At 37.2% G+C, this 18,593-nt stretch overlaps 1 protein-coding gene across 1 annotated transcript in view; it reads right to left on the bottom strand.

The window, feature by feature from the left end:
* The window catches only part of LOC124119274 (solute carrier family 13 member 5-like), a 29,223-nt gene extending 11,822 nt beyond the window's left edge, over positions 1 to 17,401 (bottom strand). The window contains exons 1-3 of the mRNA XM_046481731.2: positions 17,135 to 17,401; positions 7,830 to 7,979; positions 7,528 to 7,643 (exon numbers count right to left, since the gene is read on the bottom strand). Of these exons, the coding sequence (XP_046337687.2) occupies positions 7,528 to 7,643; positions 7,830 to 7,979; positions 17,135 to 17,233 (365 nt within the window). The 5' untranslated portion in view covers positions 17,234 to 17,401. The remainder of the gene's footprint in view (positions 1 to 7,527; positions 7,644 to 7,829; positions 7,980 to 17,134) is intronic.
* Between the last annotated feature and the right edge of the window lie 1,192 nt (positions 17,402 to 18,593).

Genomic DNA, 18,593 nt, shown 5'->3' with positions numbered 1-18,593 from the left:
CCAGTCAACAACTATTAGGACGATAAGTGTGCATTACAATAGTGTGAGTCTGAATGTCATGTGTCTCTACAAACCCAATGCCTACCGTTGATGATGTACTCACAGAAACAGAACGTGCGTATGACAACAACTGTTAGTGACATCAAGTTTGTATGACAAGTGTTCATGACAGCAAGTGCGCATGACAATAAGTGTAAATGACAGCAAGTTTGCGTGACAACAAGTGTTAATGACAGTAAGTCTGTAGGACAACAAGTGTTAATGACAGTATGTTTGCGTGACAACAAGTGTTAATGACAGTACGTCTGTAGGACAACAAGTGTTAATAACAGCAAGCTTGTACAACGACAAGTGTTAATGACAGTAAGTTTGCGTGACAACAAGTGTTAATGACAGTACGTCTGTAGGACAACAAGTGTTAATGACAGTATGTTTGCGTGACAACAAGTGTTAATGACATTATGTTTGCGTGACAACAAGTGTTAATGACAGCAAGTTTGTATGACAACAAGTGTTAATGACAGTACGTCTGTAGGACAACAAGTGTTAATGACAGTACGTCTCTAGGACAACAAGTGTTAATGACAGTAAGTTTGTATGACAACAAGTGTTAATGAGAGCAGGTTTGCGTGACAACAAGTGTTAATGACAGTAAGTTTGTATGACAACAAGTGTTAATGACAGTACGTCTGTAGGACAACAAGTGTTAATGACAGTATGTTTGCGGGACAACAAGTGTTAATGACAGTATGTTTGCGGGACAACAAGTGTTTATGACAGTATGTTTGCGGGACAACAAGTGTTAATGACAGTACGTCTGTAGGACAACAAGTGTTAATGACAGTACGTCTGTAGGACAACAAGTGTTAATGACAGCAAGGTTGTATGACAACAAGTGTTAATGAGAGGAGGTTTGCATGACAACAAGTGTTAATGACAGTAAGTTTGCGTGACAACAAGTGTTAATGACAATACGTCTGTAGGACAACAAGTGTTAATGACAGTAAGTTTGTATGACAATGAGTGTTAATGAGAGCAGGTTTGCGTGACAACAAGTGTTAATGACAGTAAGTTTGTATGACAATAAGTGTTAATGACAGTACGTCTGTATGACAATAAGTGTTAATGACAGTACGTCTGTAGGACAACAAGTGTTAATGACAGCAAGGTTGTATGACAACAAGTGTTAATGAGAGCAGGTTTGTATGACAATAAGTGTTAATGAGAGCAGGTTTGCATGACAACAAGTGTTAATGACAGTAAGTTTGTATGACAATAAGTGGTAATGAGAGCAGGTTGCATGACAACAAGTGTTAATGACAGTAAGTTTGTATGACAATAAGTGTTAATGATAGTAAGTTTGTATGACAATAAGTGTTAATGAGAGCAGGTTTCTATGACAACAAGTGTTAATGACAGTAAGTCTGTAGGACAACTAGTGTTAATGACAGCAGGTTTGCATGACACGAAGTGTTAATGACAGCAAGTTTGCATGACAAGTGTTATTGACAGTAAGTGTACGTCTGTAGGACAACAAGTGTTAATAACAGCAAGCTTGTACAACGACAAGTGTTAATAACAGCATGTTTGTATGACAACAAGTGTTAATGACAGCATGTTTGTATGACAACAAGTGTTAATGACAGCATGTTTGTATGACAACAAGTGTTAACGACAGTAAGTTTGTATGACAACAAGTGTTAATGACAGCAGGTTTGCATGACAACAAGTGTTATTGACAGCAAGTTTGCATGACAACAAGTGTTAATGACAGTAAATTACTATAACAATAAGTGTTAATGACAGTACGTCTGTAGGACAACAAGTGTTAATGACAGCAAGGTTGTATGACAAGTGTTAATGACAGTAAGTGTGTATGACAAGTGTTAACGACAGTAAGTTTGTATGACAAGTGTTAATGACAGTATGTTTGTATGACAACAAGTGTTAATGACAGTACGTCTGTAGGACAACAAGTGTTAATGACAGCAAGCTTGTATGACAACAAGAGTTAATGACAGCCAGCTTGTATGACAACAAGTGTTAATGACAGTATGTTTGTATGACAACAAGTGTAAATGACAGCAAGCTTGTATGACACCAAGTGTTAATGACAGCAAGCTTGTATGACAACAAGTGTTAATGACAGTATGTTTGTATGACAACAAGTGTTAATGACAGCAGGTTTGTATGATAATAAGTGTTAATGACAGCAAGGTTGTATGACAACAAGTGTTAATGACAGTATCTTTGTATGACAACAAGTGTTAATGACAGCAAGGTTGTATGACAATAAGTGTTAATGACAGTATGTTTGTATGACAACAAGTGTTAATGACAGCAAGTTTGCATGACAAGTGTTAACGACAGTACGTTTGTATGAGAACAAGTGTTAATGACAGTACGTCTGTAGGACAACAAGTGTTAATGACAGCAAGCTTGTATGACAACAAGTGTTAATGACAGCAAGCTTGTATGACAACAAGTGTTAATGACAGTATGTTTGTATGACAATATGTGTTAATGACAGCAAGTTTGTATGACAATAAGTGTTAATGACAGCAAGGTTGTATGACAACAAGTGTTAATGACAGTATCTTTGTATGACAACAAGTATTAATGACAGCAAGGTTGTATGACAATAAGTGTTAATGACAGTATGTTTCTATGACAACAAGTGTTAATGCCAGCAAGTTTGTATGACAAGTGTTAATGACAGCAAGGTTGTATGACAATAAGTGTTAATGACAGCAGGTTTGTATGACAATAAGTGTTAATGACAGCAAGGTTGTATGACAATAAGTGTTAATGACCGTTAGTTTGCATGACACCAAGTGTTCATGACAATAAGTTTGTATGACACCAAGTGTTCATGACAGTAAGTTTGTATGACAATAAGTGTTAATGACAGTAAGTTTGCCTGACAAGTGTTAACGACAGTAAGTTTGTATGACAAGTGTTAATGACAGCAGGTTTGCATGACACCAAGTGTTAATGACAGTTAGTTTGCATGACACCAAGTGTTCATGACAGTTAGTTTGCATGACACCAAGTGTTCATGACAGTAAGTTTGTATGACAACAAGTGTTAATGATAGCAAGTTTGCCTGACAAGTGTTAACGACAGTAAGTTTGTATGACAAGTGTTAATGACAGCAGGTTTGCATGACACCAAGTGTTCATGACAGTTAGTTTGCATGACACCAACTGTTCATGACAGTTAGTTTGCATGACAACAAGTGTTAATGACAGGAAGTTTGCCTGACAAGTGTTAACGACAGTAAGTTTGCCTGACAAGTGTTAATGACAGCAGGTTTGCATGACACCAAGTGTTCATGACAGTAAGTTTGTATGACAATAAGTGTTCATGACAGTTAGTTTGTATGACAATAAGTGTTAATGACAGTAAGTTTGTATGACAACAAGTGTTAATGACAGCAAGGTTGTATGACAACAAGTGTTAATGACAGCAATGTTGTTTGACAACAAGTGTTAATGACAGCAGGTTTGCATGACAACAGGTGTTAATGACAGTATGTTTGCATGACAATAAGTGTTAATGACAGTAAGTTTGTATGACAATAAGTGTTAATGACAGTAAGTTTGTATGACAATAAGTGTTAATCACAGCAAGCTTGTACGACAGCAAGTGTTTATGACAGCAGGTTTGTATGACAACAAGTGTTAATGACAGTAAGTTTGTAGGACAACAAGTGTTAATGACAGTAAGTTTGTATGACAATAAGTGTTAATGACAGTTTGTTTGTATGACAATAAGTGTTAATGACAGCAAGCTTGTACGACAGCAAGTGTTAATGACAGCAGGTTTGTATGACAACAAGTGTTAATGACAGTAAGTTTGTATGACAATAAGTGTTAATGACAGTATGTTTGCATGACAATAAGTGTAAATGACAGTAAGTTTGTATGACAATAAGTGTTAATGACAGTATGTTTGCATGACACCAAGTGTTAATGACAGTTAGTTTGCATGACACCAAGTGTTCATGACAGTTAGTTTGCATGACACCAAGTGTTCATGACAGTAAGCTTGTATGACAACAAGTGTTCATGACAGCAAGTTTGCCTGACAAGTGTTAACGACAGTTAGTTTGTAGGACAAGTGTTAATGACAGCAGGTTTGCATGACACCAAGTGTTCATGACAGTTAGTTTGCATGACACCAAGTGTTCATGACAGTTAGTTTGCATGACACCAAGTGTTCATGACAGTAAGATTGTATGACAACAAGTGTTAATGACAGCAAGTTTGCCTGACAAGTGTTAACGACAGCAAGTTTGCATGACAAGTGTTAATGACAGCAGGTTTGCATGACACCAAGTGTTCATGACAGTAAGTTTGTATGACACCAAGTGTTCATGACAGTTAGTTTGCATGACACCAAGTGTTCATGACAGTAAGTTTGTATGACAACAAGTGTTCATGACAGTAAGTTTGTATGACAATAAGTGTTAATGACAGTAAGTTTGTATGACAACAAGTGTTAATGACAGCAAGGATGTATGACAACAAGTGTTAATGACAGCAATGTTGTTTGACAACAAGTGTTAATGACAGCAGGTTTGCATGACAACAGGTGTTAATGACAGTATGTTTGCATGACAATAAGTGTTAATGACAGTAAGTTTGTATGACAATAAGTGTAAATGACAGTAAGTTTGTATGACAATAAGTGTTAATGACAGCAAGCTTGTACGACAGCAAGTGTTAATGACAGCAGGTTTGTATGACAACAAGTGTTAATGACAGTAAGTTTGTAGGACAACAAGTGTTGATGACAGTAAGTTTGTATGACAATAAGTGTTAATGACAGCAAGCTTGTACGACAGCAAGTGTTAATGACAGCAGGTTTGTATGACAACAAGTGTTAATGACAGTATGTTTGTATGACAATAAGTGTTAATGACAGCAGGTTTGCATAACAAGTGTTAATGACAGTAAGTTTGTATTGAAATAAGTGTTAATGACAGTATGTTTGCATGACAACAAGTGTTAATGACAGCAAGGTTGTATGACAACAAGTGTTAATGACAGCAAGCTTGTACAACAACAAGTGTTAATGACAGCAAGTTTGCATGACAAGTGTTAATGACAGTAAGTTTGTATGACAAGTGTTAATGACAGTAAGTTTGTATGACAAGTGTTAATGACAGCATGTTTGCATGACAACAAGTGTTAATGACAGCAAGTTTGTATGACAAGTGTTAATGACAGTAAGTTTGTATGACAAGTGTTAATGACAGTAAGTTTGTATGACAAGTGTTAATGACAGCAAGCTTGTACAACAACAAGTGTTAATGACAGCAAGTTTGTATGACAAGTGTTAATGACAGTAAGTTTGTATGACAAGTGTTAATGACAGTAAGTTTGTATGACAAGTGTTAATGACAGCAAGCTTGTACAACAACAAGTGTTAATGACAGCAAGTTTGTATGACAAGTGTTAATGACAGTAAGTTTGTATGACAAGTGTTAATGACAGCAAGTTTGTATGACAAGTGTTAATGACAGTAAGTTTGCATGACAAGTGTTAATGACAGCAAGTTTGCATGACAAGTGTTAATGACAGTAAGTTTGTATGACAAGTGTTAATGACAGTAAGTTTGTATGACAAGTGTTAATGACAGTAAGTTTGTATGACAAGTGTTAATGACAGCATGTTTGCATGACAACAAGTGTTAATGACAGCAAGTTTGTATGACAAGTGTTAATGACAGTAAGTTTGTATGACAAGTGTTAATGACAGTAAGTTTGTATGACAAGTGTTAATGACAGCAAGCTTGTACAACAACAAGTGTTAATGACAGCAAGTTTGTATGACAAGTGTTAATGACAGTAAGTTTGTATGACAAGTGTTAATGACAGTAAGTTTGTATGACAAGTGTTAATGACAGCAAGCTTGTACAACAACAAGTGTTAATGACAGCAAGTTTGTATGACAAGTGTTAATGACAGTAAGTTTGTATGACAAGTGTTAATGACAGCAAGTTTGTATGACAAGTGTTAATGACAGTAAGTTTGCATGACAAGTGTTAATGACAGCAAGTTTGCATGACAAGTGTTAATGACAGTAAGTTTGTATGACAAGTGTTAATGACAGCAAGTTATATGACAACAAGTGTTAATGACAGCAAGTTATATGACAATAAGTGTTAATGACAGCAAGTTTGCATGACAAGTGTTAATGACAGTAAGTTTGTATGACAAGTGTTAATGACAGTAAGTTTGTATGACAAGTGTTAATGACAGCAAGCTTGTACAACAACAAGTGTTAATGACAGCAAGTTTGTATGACAAGTGTTAATGACAGTAAGTTTGTATGACAAGTGTTAATGACAGTAAGTTTGTATGACAAGTGTTAATGACAGTATGTTTGCATGACAACAAGTGTTAATGACAGCAAGCTTGTACAACAACAAGTGTTAATGACAGTAAGTTTGTATGACAAGTGTTAATGACAGCATGTTTGCATGACAACAAGTGTTAATGACAGCAAGTTTGTATGACAAGTGTTAATGACAGCATGTTTGCATGACAACAAGTGTTAATGACAGCAAGTTTGTATGACAAGTGTTAATGACAGCATGTTTGCATGACAACAAGTGTTAATGACAGCAAGTTTGTATGACAAGTGTTAATGACAGCAAGCTTGTACAACAACAAGTGTTAATGACAGTAAGTTTGTATGACAAGTGTTAATGACAGCATGTTTGCATGACAACAAGTGTTAATGACAGCAAGTTTGCATGACAAGTGTTAATGACAGTAAGTTTGTATGACAAGTGTTAATGACAGTAAGTTTGTATGACAAGTGTTAATGACAGCATGTTTGCATGACAACAAGTGTTAATGACAGCAAGTTATATGACAACAAGTGTTAATGACAGTATGTTTGCATGACAACAAGTGTTAATGACAGCATGTTTGCATGACAACAAGTGTTAATGACAGCAAGTTATATGACAAGTGTTAATGACAGCATGTTTGCATGACAACAAGTGTTAATGACAGCAAGTTATATGACAAGTGTTAATGACAGCAAGTTTGTACAACAACAAGTGTTAATGACAGCAGGTTATATGACAAGTGTTAATGACAGCAGGTTATATGACAACAAGTGTTAATGACAGCAAGTTATATGACAAGTGTTAATGACAGCAGGTTATATGACAACAAGTGTTAATGACAGCAGGTTATATGACAAGTGTTAATGACAGCAAGTTATATGACAAGTGTTAATGACAGCAAGTTATATGACAAGTGTTAATGACAGCAAGTTATATGACAAGTGTTAATGACAGCAAGTTATATGACAAGTGTTAATGACAGCAAGTTATATGACAAGTGTTAATGACAGCAAGTTATATGACAAGTGTTAATGACAGCAAGTTATATGACAAGTGTTAATGACAGCAAGTTATATGACAGGTGTTAATGACAGCAAGTTATATGACAACAAGTGTTAATGACAGCAGGTTATATGACAGTCTCTACAATGTAAAACCTACCGTCGTGGTTGTACTCCGAGGAACAATAACAATCTCAAGGCAAAGCGCTTGTGCAGGTTGCATTCTTCTATAGCCATGGCAACACACAAACCTCCCATTAGCAGAACGTTTATATCCTGTAAACATCATCTTGAATTAGGTGAATCTTTGTCTTACTCACTGCCACGAGGATTCATATCATTTGACTTACCATGACATTACTTTTACACATGTAGAAAAAGGTTTAAGGGATAACTTTGCCAGGATTACGACGTTCATAGAAAGACATTTTGATTTAGTTCATACAAATACATCAAATATACCGTCATGTAAAACCGTGACACGTCTTTAGAAGGAACTATGCCCAACAGTGGAAAAAGTAGAACCGGAAGAAGAGCCGTGACCGGCAGAGGAAGTGCCTCCGTCAACCAGAACACGCCCATCAGTACCAGAGAAAAGCCACACTTGGACACCTAGAAACGAAATACATACCAAAGAAATATACTGGATAGTTTGTTGACTGTTAATGTTTAAGGTAGATGTCCTTTCGGATATCGGAGGTAGATGACACTGATGTATAGAATTAAGCGAGGTATAATGCGTGCTGATGACCCTCTGAGACAGCACGGCCGAGATTCACTTTTACCAGAGGTTATTTTGTTTTTATATTCCTATGCGTAAGAACCTCGTTATGAAACCGAATTATGTAAATGTACAACTGCATATACCTGTCTCTAATACTAGTGCATACAGGAGAAAAGCAGTCATGTGTAAGCATTGGAGGTTTTACCTCAAATGTGTTTCATGTTAAGCAAGGTGTTGGTCAAGGTCGCGTTTTATCGGCATGTTTTTTTACTCTATATATTAACGACTTGCTGTATTCACTTGATGATTTAGGGCGTGGCTTGTGCCTTCCATGGGGTAATACACCCGGCATCCTATTAGCAGACAATACTACGCTGTTGAGCAGCTCCTCTGACGGACTGCAATGTCTACTGAATAATATATACACCTATGCTAATAGATGGCATTTGAAATATAATGCCAGTAAAAGTGCATTTCTACTGTTTGGGAATATTCGCAAATCTGTCTCTCAATGTGTCTACATTGGTTCACAAGTACTTCCTAAAAAGGAAAATGTAACTTATGCTGGATTGCTTCTAAGTACATCAAAGAAAACCTTAGAACGTACCCATCTAATATGTGAAAAACTCAGAATGTTAGTCAATATAAATTATAATCATGGACTATACTTTGGTGGCTTAAATCCTATTTTACCATGTGGACTATTTGCTTGTAGTGTATGGGGTAAACTGTCACCGAAGGAATACGAAATGCTTGAAATTATTCAACGTTATTTTTGTAAAAAGATTCAAGGACTGTCTAGACGCACTCCTTCCGTCGTCACCAGAGATTGTCTGGGTTTAATTTCTCTCCAGGCGTACATTGATCAACGAGCTCTCTTATTTCTGGGAAGACTATGTAATAGTGACATTAACTTTGCATTTAAAAGACTATTTCAGCACAGACTTGTTCAGTTTGAACTCGATACAATTAAAGAAAAAGATGATAAATGTAAAATGTCACCCGTGTACCACATGCTTTCACTTGTAAACAGGTATGAACTCAATAATGACATAAACACATATACCATTTATTCTCATTTCCCCTCAAAACATGCATGGGCGAGTCGAGTTAAAGAACAAATAAGCGTATGTGACCATAACATAATTCATGCAGAGATTCATTCAAGAGAAAACCTAAAACGATACTCTCTTATACGACCACCTAAGGTACACAGACTTTGGTTACTAACAACTGAAAGGCCGGAACACTTCTATGATTTAGCATATTTATTATGCCTTAGCACCTACAGTATACAATCTGATGAATGTTTATGCGGCACATTTGCTTTTGATATTATCAAACATGTGTTTATGTATTGTAAAAAGACTCAACAACAAAGAAATATTCTTGTTGAGTCTATTATTGATTTACTAGATGTGACAACTTTTTCTAGTATCTGGAACGATGATGACGATACCTTTCTGTCCTTTTTACTTGGCGGTTTGCCAACAGAAAGTACTATGGCAATTGAATTACAATCTATGGGCAAATATCATGCTTCGTGTATGTAAAACTGTTAAAATGTGGAAAAACCTACTAAGAAACATTATTTGATAACGATGTGAAACTGTCTGTACATACAATATATCAGCTGTTATATATATACATTTATATCTCATATCAATGTATCTTCATCAACTGGAGGAAATAAAGATGATCTATCTATCATACACACACATACATACAAACACATACACACATAGATATGTATGTATGTGTGTTTGTGTGTGTTTATGCATGTATGTATGTATGTATGTGTGTGTGTGTGTGTGTGTGTGTGTGTGTGTGTGTGTGTATGTATGTATGTGTTTGTGTGTGTGTGTGTGTGCGCGCGCGCGTGCGTGCGTGCGTGCGTGCGTGCGTGCGTGCGTCCGTGCGTGTGTGTGTGTGTATGTATGTATGCCAGTAAATACGACCTCTATATGTCATTGGTATCATATCTATGACTGCACTTCTACATATAGTTCCAAGTGAAAGATGAGTGACACTACGCACACGCTCGCACACGCACATACACACACATACATTCACACATACACACACACACACAAACACATATGTATGTATGTATGTATGTATGTATGTATGTATGTATGTATGTATGTATGTATGTATGTATGTATGTATGTATGTATGTATGTAATGACAGTAAATGTGAGCTCTATATCATTGGTATCATTACTTTTCAAGGTCCCTTTACATATCAATAGTTGTATAAGGATTACTGTTCACAAATATAATAACTGTGTGTGTCAAACATGCATGTTTTCTCACTGCATGACAAAAGTATCTGGAGCTATATTCGTACCGAGAAATTATACATATAATTTTTCGGTACGAATATAGCTCGATATATATAATTTTTCGGTACGAATATAGCTCGATATATATAATGTTTAACTATACTCCGAACAGTTGGATTACATATATATATACAAAGGTACAAAACTGTTTAGGGAAGTTGGGTACAGCATTTATCGTACAATCGTCATTAAATATGACTTAGTGTGGGGTGATAGAACTTTTTGAAACTTGATATATCGAACATTTTTGTATATATGCTCTTCAAAAACAGAAACTTGACATAGATGTAAAACCACTTTTTGCCAAATATCTAAAATAATTACATTAAATGAGAACCAAATAAGTCAAACAGAAAGATGATGTGTCTATAATTCGCGAAAACACATGCAAAGCACATATACGTAGCGTTTGGGGATCAATTTTACAGCTTCATCCAAACGCAACCGCCTGTAAAAACGTGCAGCACAGGATCCTGCATTTAGGCATGTAGGCCCCCCTGCTGAATTGGTATAAAAATCCACAACGGCTGTTCATACAGACGAGTCCTTATAACAGCAGTAGAGGCGGTGACAGAATGCCAAGGCTAACTGCAGCTCAACGGAACAATGCCATTCGGAGATTACAAGCTGGAGCAACTCAGCAAGAAGTGGCCAGGCACTTTGGCGTATCCAGACAGACAATCTCTGCACTGTGGACCCGATACAACAACACTAACAGAGTTGACGACAGACCAAGGTCAGGAAGACCAAGGGTGACAACCCAAGCACAAGATCGATACATCCAGCTGTGACACCTCCGAGACCGCACTACCACAGCCACGTCTACAACCACACAGATTCCTGGGGTACGCAGAATATCAGATCAAACGGTACGCAACAGACTGAGGGAGGCTGGACCTTTTGCATGAAGACCTGTTCGACGTCATGTATTGACCCCAGGTCATCTGGCGGACCGTCTGCTTTGGTGCCAACAGAGGGTTAGATGGGCACGTGCAAGGTGGAGAAATGTACTGTTTACTGACGAGTCCCGTTTCCTACTCACACGCGCTGATGGGCGCGCATGTGTCTACAGACGTCGGGGTGAACGTTACGCCCCCAACTGTGTGCAGCAGATTGTCCCATTTGGCGGCGGGAGTGTCATGGTATGGGCCGGAATTCATCACGGTGGTAGGACGCCTCTCGTGCACGTGGCAGGTGCATTGACAGGTGTGCGTTACAGATTCTTGATCCTACAGCCTTACGTTCTTCCTCACGTCAACGTTCATGGCGGACAGTTCCAGCAGGACAACGCTCGACCGCATATTGCACGTGTTTGTCAGGACATCTTACAGCACAACAACATCCAGACATTACCTTGACCAGCCCTGTCACCAGATTTGTCCTCGATTGAGCATCTGTGGGACGAATTGGATCGACGCGTTCGCAGAAGGAATCCACCGCCCCAAACACTTCCGGCGCTTCTTGATGCACTTCAGCATGAATGGCAGCACATCCAACAGCGTGTTATTGACAACTTGATTGCATCTATTGGTCGTCGGTGTCAAGCGGTGATTGATGCACGTGGTGGGAACAACCGATACTGACATTTTCTGTACCCATGTGACATTAACTGTATCGTGTACGTGTGTCTGTCTAGGTGACACGATTAATATTTTGAACATTGTGTACATTGATCTTCAAACAGTGTTTCAATTATGGTTTCTGTGTCCTATTTTGAAACAATCGCTTTATATAACATTTGGAAAGTCAGTGTCAAGTTTCTTTTTTTGAAGAGTATATATAAACTCACTTGAGTGTTTTTTCTTTAGGTTAAGTACGTGGTTATCAACACAATGTATTTATATATAAAAATATATGTTTGGGATGCTTTCCTTGCATTTAAAGTGTGTTAGCAGTAGTTGAAAAGAGCGATTCAGCATGAAACCAAATTTGAAAGGGGGTTAAACAGTTGTTACAGTGTATGAAATACCCTCTGAAGACATATATTGCAGTCTCAAATTTAGAAGTTTTAACTCAATTTCAGAAAAAAAGTGATATGGGTAGGCAATTAGAACTAGTTATATAATTTGACTTTTTGGTAAGTCACCAGTCATTTCATTGGAATTTTAAGAGAGTATGTTATTGCAGTGCTTGATGTTAGCCCAAATTACTTTAATCCTCTTAATCTTTCAGAGGAGGTTATGTTTTCAGGGGATTATTGTACGTATATAATTAGTATCAAGGTTTCTTGGCGCAATCCACCAACGATTGTCGAGTTTAATGATCTTCAAGTACGTTTCAAGGTCAAAGAGAAAATTTACTTTAGTGACAAACATATTTTCATTATAAATTTTCAATTCCTTTCTATTTGGATACAAGCAGATATATTTCAGCAATTGATTGCAAGAAACTTATAATAATTCGTCTACTCTTTGAAACTGTACAAGAGTTATCCGAAGATACCGGATGTTATTTGTGTATGCACGGGATCTGTCAACTCATTTGTAGTATTTGAATTCTTCGTCAAAATAAAATGAATTGTATAAATATGATTAAATTCCCTCGTTTGTTTCAAGAAAAGGATCATGTACTCCTTATCAACTCGTATAGCGTTTCCACAGCAAATCGACACACTGGTTGACCAGCCTGTGTTTGTACCCTTCGTCATCACTCGTTCAGTCGTGTCGAACTGGTGAACGTACTGTTGAAGCAAGTCATGCAAAAAACATCTTGAATAGCCTTATAAGAGTATGGAACAATATGTCCCAATTAAGTTATTTGTCGAAAATACGGTTGTGTAACCCATCATTTTGAACCCGGGGATGGATCTTTCAGTCATTTAAATTTATCGATGTTGACACCACCCTTTAATGACGATTGTACGATAAAGCCTATACCAACCATCCCTAACTTAACAGTTTTGTACGTTTGTCATCATACACAGAATTTTTCGAATTGTACATGTGAAACGCAAGCTCAACTGACAAAGATCATTTCTAGTCAATTGGCGTCTTGGACACTACGGTAGTAAGGTTATTACAATTTACGTAAGAATTTATTACATTTTACCGCAAGTAGAGATTATTACAATTTACGTCAATTTTTATTACAATTTGCGTATTACAATTTACGTCAAATATTATTACAATTTACGTTGTTATTACAATTTACGTCAAAATTATTACAAGTTGCCGCAAGTATTACAATTTACCTTTTTATTACAATTTACGTTGTAATAGGCTCAAAGTGTCTTTAGCAAAGAAGCCACAAAATACTTTTCCTTCTTGGGGTCTGTTCCAAGTTTGAATGCAGGCAGAGAGCTCACCTGTAGTTTTAACTATGGCATTCAACACTGTCCCAATAACCACCAACTGATCTATTCACTGTGTACACAACACCTAGGAGAACAAAGGAAGCCATCAATTCCCTAGGTCAGCACTACATACCAGTGTACTTTGATATGGGACTGCTCACCAAGGCCTATGAAATAGCTTGGTCCAAACCAGATGACATAAGAGGTGTCATACCATGTGAAGGCGGGATGCACCTATTGATGTCAGTCTTTTCAGCAATTGGTTACCTGTATTGGGATGCTGGCTTGAAACAGCTTATACACGAAGGCAGCGTAGAACACATATTATCGAGAAAAGATTTCCATCGAGCACTTGTTATCAAGAACCGATGGCTGATGTCATCACATAGATCACAGCCATCATCACAACCAGGCTATCTACACTCATTCAGCTCTTCGAGACCACGACAGGTCCACATCACCAACTTTCAAACCCTGGGATGACTTCTTGGTGAAAGTGATGCTTCCATTGAAGGTCTTTTTGAGCACAACAAGGAATGGACTTTGTCTCGAGAACCAGGATATAAAAGCTGAGATCTTGCCCCTCTTGTTTGCAACCAACCGTACGAACTACTCCCGCTACTTGCCAGCCTCACTGCTGATGATGAACAGGCTACCACCAGAGGTGGTGGCAGGATTTGAAGATGGAGAGTTTGTTGCAAAGCTGTCTCATGGAAAGTTTAATGCTGTCACAATGACAAAACAAAGCCAGATAACTATAGGGGCATCACTTTAATGAATCAATAATAATAGATTAACAATTTCGGCAAATAGTTTTAAGAAAATATCGGAGGAACAAGCTGGCTTTCGCGAAGGTTACTTGACTTCTGATAATATTGGCGGAGGTTTAATATTTGAAGGCTCTAATCGACAAGCATTTGTCTAAACGTAAAGGTAGATTCTACGTCGCTTTGCTAGATTTTAAAGAAAGCGTTTGATTCCGTAGATTTTCAGGTATATTTAAATCTCATATAGGTTTAAAACAAGGGTGTGTTTTAAGCCCTTTATTATTTTCCCTGTATATAAACGAACTCGTTCATACTTTAGACAATGAAAACATTAGAGGTGTACAGCTTTTTCCTGAATATAAAGAATTGTTAATACTTTTATTTGCAAATGATATTGTATCGTTTTCAGATACGATTCAGGTTTACAAAACCAACTAAATACTCTCAATAAGTATTGTAACAAATGGAAATGGACAGTTAATTTAGACAAAACAAAAATAGTGTTATTTAGAATAATCGAATTTTGAAATTTGAAAACGAACGATTGACTTTTAATAACCAAAATGACGAAACAGTTAAACACTATGAATATTTGGGTGTTATGTTTTACTCTAATATAAATATGATAAAAACAGTGAAATACACATGTCAAAAAGGTAAACTAGCACTTTATGAAATTTTAAGATAATTATATGAACTTGGGTGCTTGTCTTATGATATATTCTTTAAAATATTTGATGTAAAGAATAAGCCTATTTTATTATACGGTGCAAATATTTGGGGCACCAATACATTTGATCCACTTGATAAAATTCAGAATTATGCATGTAAACGATTTCTTGGTTTACCGTCACAAACTCCAAATGCTATGGCTATGGGAGAATGTAGCAGATACCCCTTATATGTTGATTCATTTGTGCAATGTAAAAAATGTTGGCTTAGATTAATACACGTCAGATGATAGAATACCAAAACAGTCGTATATAGAGGATTCATCACGAGTGTTTTTTAATATGGGAAATATCAACCGAGTCTTAGTTAATCGGTATTTGCCGAGCCTTTGGCGAGGCAAATACCGATTAACGGGGCGAGGTTGATATTTCCCATATTAAAAAACACGAGTGATGAATTCTATTTATCATTTTCACATTTTTGCTTCCCAATTAAGGAATAATTGCATTAAACATTAACATCAGCAACTTGTCGAAATCTTACGTATAGATAGTGCGTAGTGATACATGTTCTCCATAGCCGTGTAAACCAAAATTAACAACCTCTTAACTCCTTTATGGCATATTCCTTCGCTGAGAAAAAAAGTTCCTCGGATTATTTTAAACAAAATACTTGAACAGACTTTTGCAGAATAATTGAAATAATGTCTCCAACATCAAAGGTATCCATGTTGTTTGTAAACACCTACTCACGTGCACCGGCGAAAAAAGTCCCACTTCCGGTTATCTAATTTGCATATCTAATTTGCATACTTATGTCATTGGGGTATGACATACATGTTTTTATGTCATAAGCTTATGTCATGGATAAATGCTTTAGTTAAATGATAAAATATGTTATCACACTTAGATGAATGTGACAGGGAGAAATTGGGTAACAAATGTTAGAGAATCTTTATGTTTGATAGGTCTTGGAGAAGTCTGGTTCTCTCAAGGTGTTGGTAATATTGATTATTTAATAAGTATGATTAAACTTAGATTAAGAGATTTTTCTTTCCAAGTGTGGCAAGCAACATTTAGCTAGAGAAAGTACAAGATTCGATAGTTACAGTAAATACAAATTTTCATTAAATGCTGAACCGTATGTGTATTCCATAAATTATTTAATGCATAGAAGATACTTAGCTCTTTTAAGAACATGAGGTGCAAAAATCTACATAAATGTTGGAAGATGTTGGAAAAATGTTTAAAAATGTAAAGGAATCTGTCAGAATTGTAATTTAAATGAGTTAGAAGATGAATTCCACATAAAAATGAAATGCCCATATTTTAATGATTTGAGATATTTAAGCAAATGCAGATCCAAACGTTTTGTTAATTTAATGAATGATTATGATTCAGCTATAGTGGAAAACTTGTTAAAATTTTGTAAAGCTTCACTCGTAAGGAGATTAAGAGAGATTTCAGAAATATATCTGTTAAGTTGCTCAAAGTAGGACCATTGGGGCCTCCAACAATAGGTCTAAATGATAAGTCTTTAATGACAAATATTTATGAATGGAAAAAGAACAGATGTTCATTGGGCTTTTGAAACCTAAACTTAATTCAAAAGTATAATTTTCAAAACTTCCCCATGTAGCTCAATATGTATTTGTGCACTCACACCATAATGTATTCATGCCTCCCACTATTATCAATAGCTATGACGTCATATGCTTCATGACGTCAAAAGCATAAAGTTGGCTGCCGCCTAGGACTACGTTTTACTTCTCCCTCTATTGTCACTGTTACATCATAGGCATTATGACGCCACAAATACTACTGTTATGTGTCGCCTTGGACTACAATGTAAGTTAAAGTTTTCATTACACCCGTCGATCAGTTGAATGGCAAAATATCTTGTGTGTATAAAGGAGTTTTATCTGGACTCTGTTTATATATATACACACAAACACACAATGAACTTACCGAAGTCGTCCCAGGGAAGATGAGTGGAGATAGAACTAGTGGGGTTGCGACAACAACCAGAGTTCTCCAGCTGGCCTTCAGATGGGTGACAATAGCCATGGCAGTGTATCGGGCGACTGATTCCCCGCGCTGGAACACTTGGTCTGGACGCTTATACTATTAACCAGGTGTCTTGAGATCACTTCCTACAACACATTTATACGCGTGAACTGAGAGACTGACGTGAGTTGACTGGATGACCATCAGAAGCTGCTGCCGTCCCCCGGGACATGTCGCACACCCGCTTCTGGTCATGCGTGAGGGTTCAGCGTTTGGGGAATTACACTTGTATGGAACACACGTACTACGCAAGTTGGCCATGCAAATACTGTTCCAGTTATGTCTATGACTGCATATATGGACACACGCACGATATGGGACGTCACGTGGAGTCATGACATGCGGAATGATATTTCAGTTGAAGCCTCAATGGTAATTTGGATGAGGATGTCAATTTCAAATGACACAGAATGATAAGTTTTGAAAATGAGTCGGCTGTATCAATATATTAGATAGTATGACCTATTTCCCACCCCATACCATTGCCAATACAATGTCAACCTTATTGATGTTGCACATACTGCACGTGAAGCACTGTAACCATGAAATACCTAAAAACACATAATGGTCGTGAACCTTGCAGGTACACATTTCTCAACACAGCTGCATGCTCATTACAAAACATTATCATGGCACGTCGTAGACTGTCTAAAGCGTTAAGATAGCAAATTACTGCAATGTCTTGTAGGGAAATTAGACGTCACCATACTGTAATTTTAAGAACAACAAATGAACTTAAAGACAGACCATGCCCAGGTCAGCCTCGCAAGACACCCAGGAGAGAAGATATAGTATATTGAACCGCAAAAAAAAGTCACCCAAAGTAACATTGCATGAAAAGTTATCACTTAAATATCTGGGAAATATTTAACATAACCTTGTCCGGGAAAATGAAATTTGATGATAAAAAAACAAAGCAGATAACAATAAAACCGATCGCCCAAATGCATCACGGCAACGGCCATGGTAACCCGATGCACGTGAGTTCCGTGCAAATTGAAATGCACATGCGTTCCTCCATTTCTTGCCCTGTAAAATTCCACCCAGATCGGATAACATTCATTTGTTATTGAATTGCTACCACATGCCAAGATTGACAAGAAATCAGCGACACCAAGCCCTTCGAAGGTTGCAAACTGGACAAACCGCCCGGCAAGTAGACAATGCATTCCAAGTCAACGTAAGGACCATATACAGGCTCCAGCAACGGTACCAGACCACCAACACTACAGATGACCGACCACGTATTGGAAGACCAAGGGTCACCACCCGACGTCAGGATCATCAGATTGTGCGACAGCATGTTTAAGATCGCTTTGTTACTGCTGCGGAAACTGCTTGACAGACCATGGGGACACAC

This window comes from Haliotis rufescens, unplaced genomic scaffold, assembly GCF_023055435.1.
Source record: "Haliotis rufescens isolate VD_foot unplaced genomic scaffold, xgHalRufe1.0.p SCAF_15, whole genome shotgun sequence".
In the NCBI taxonomy this organism is placed as follows: domain Eukaryota; kingdom Metazoa; phylum Mollusca; class Gastropoda; order Lepetellida; family Haliotidae; genus Haliotis; species Haliotis rufescens.
The sequence above is the reverse complement of the archived record's forward strand: the minus strand, read 5'-3'. Positions and strand labels throughout refer to the sequence as shown.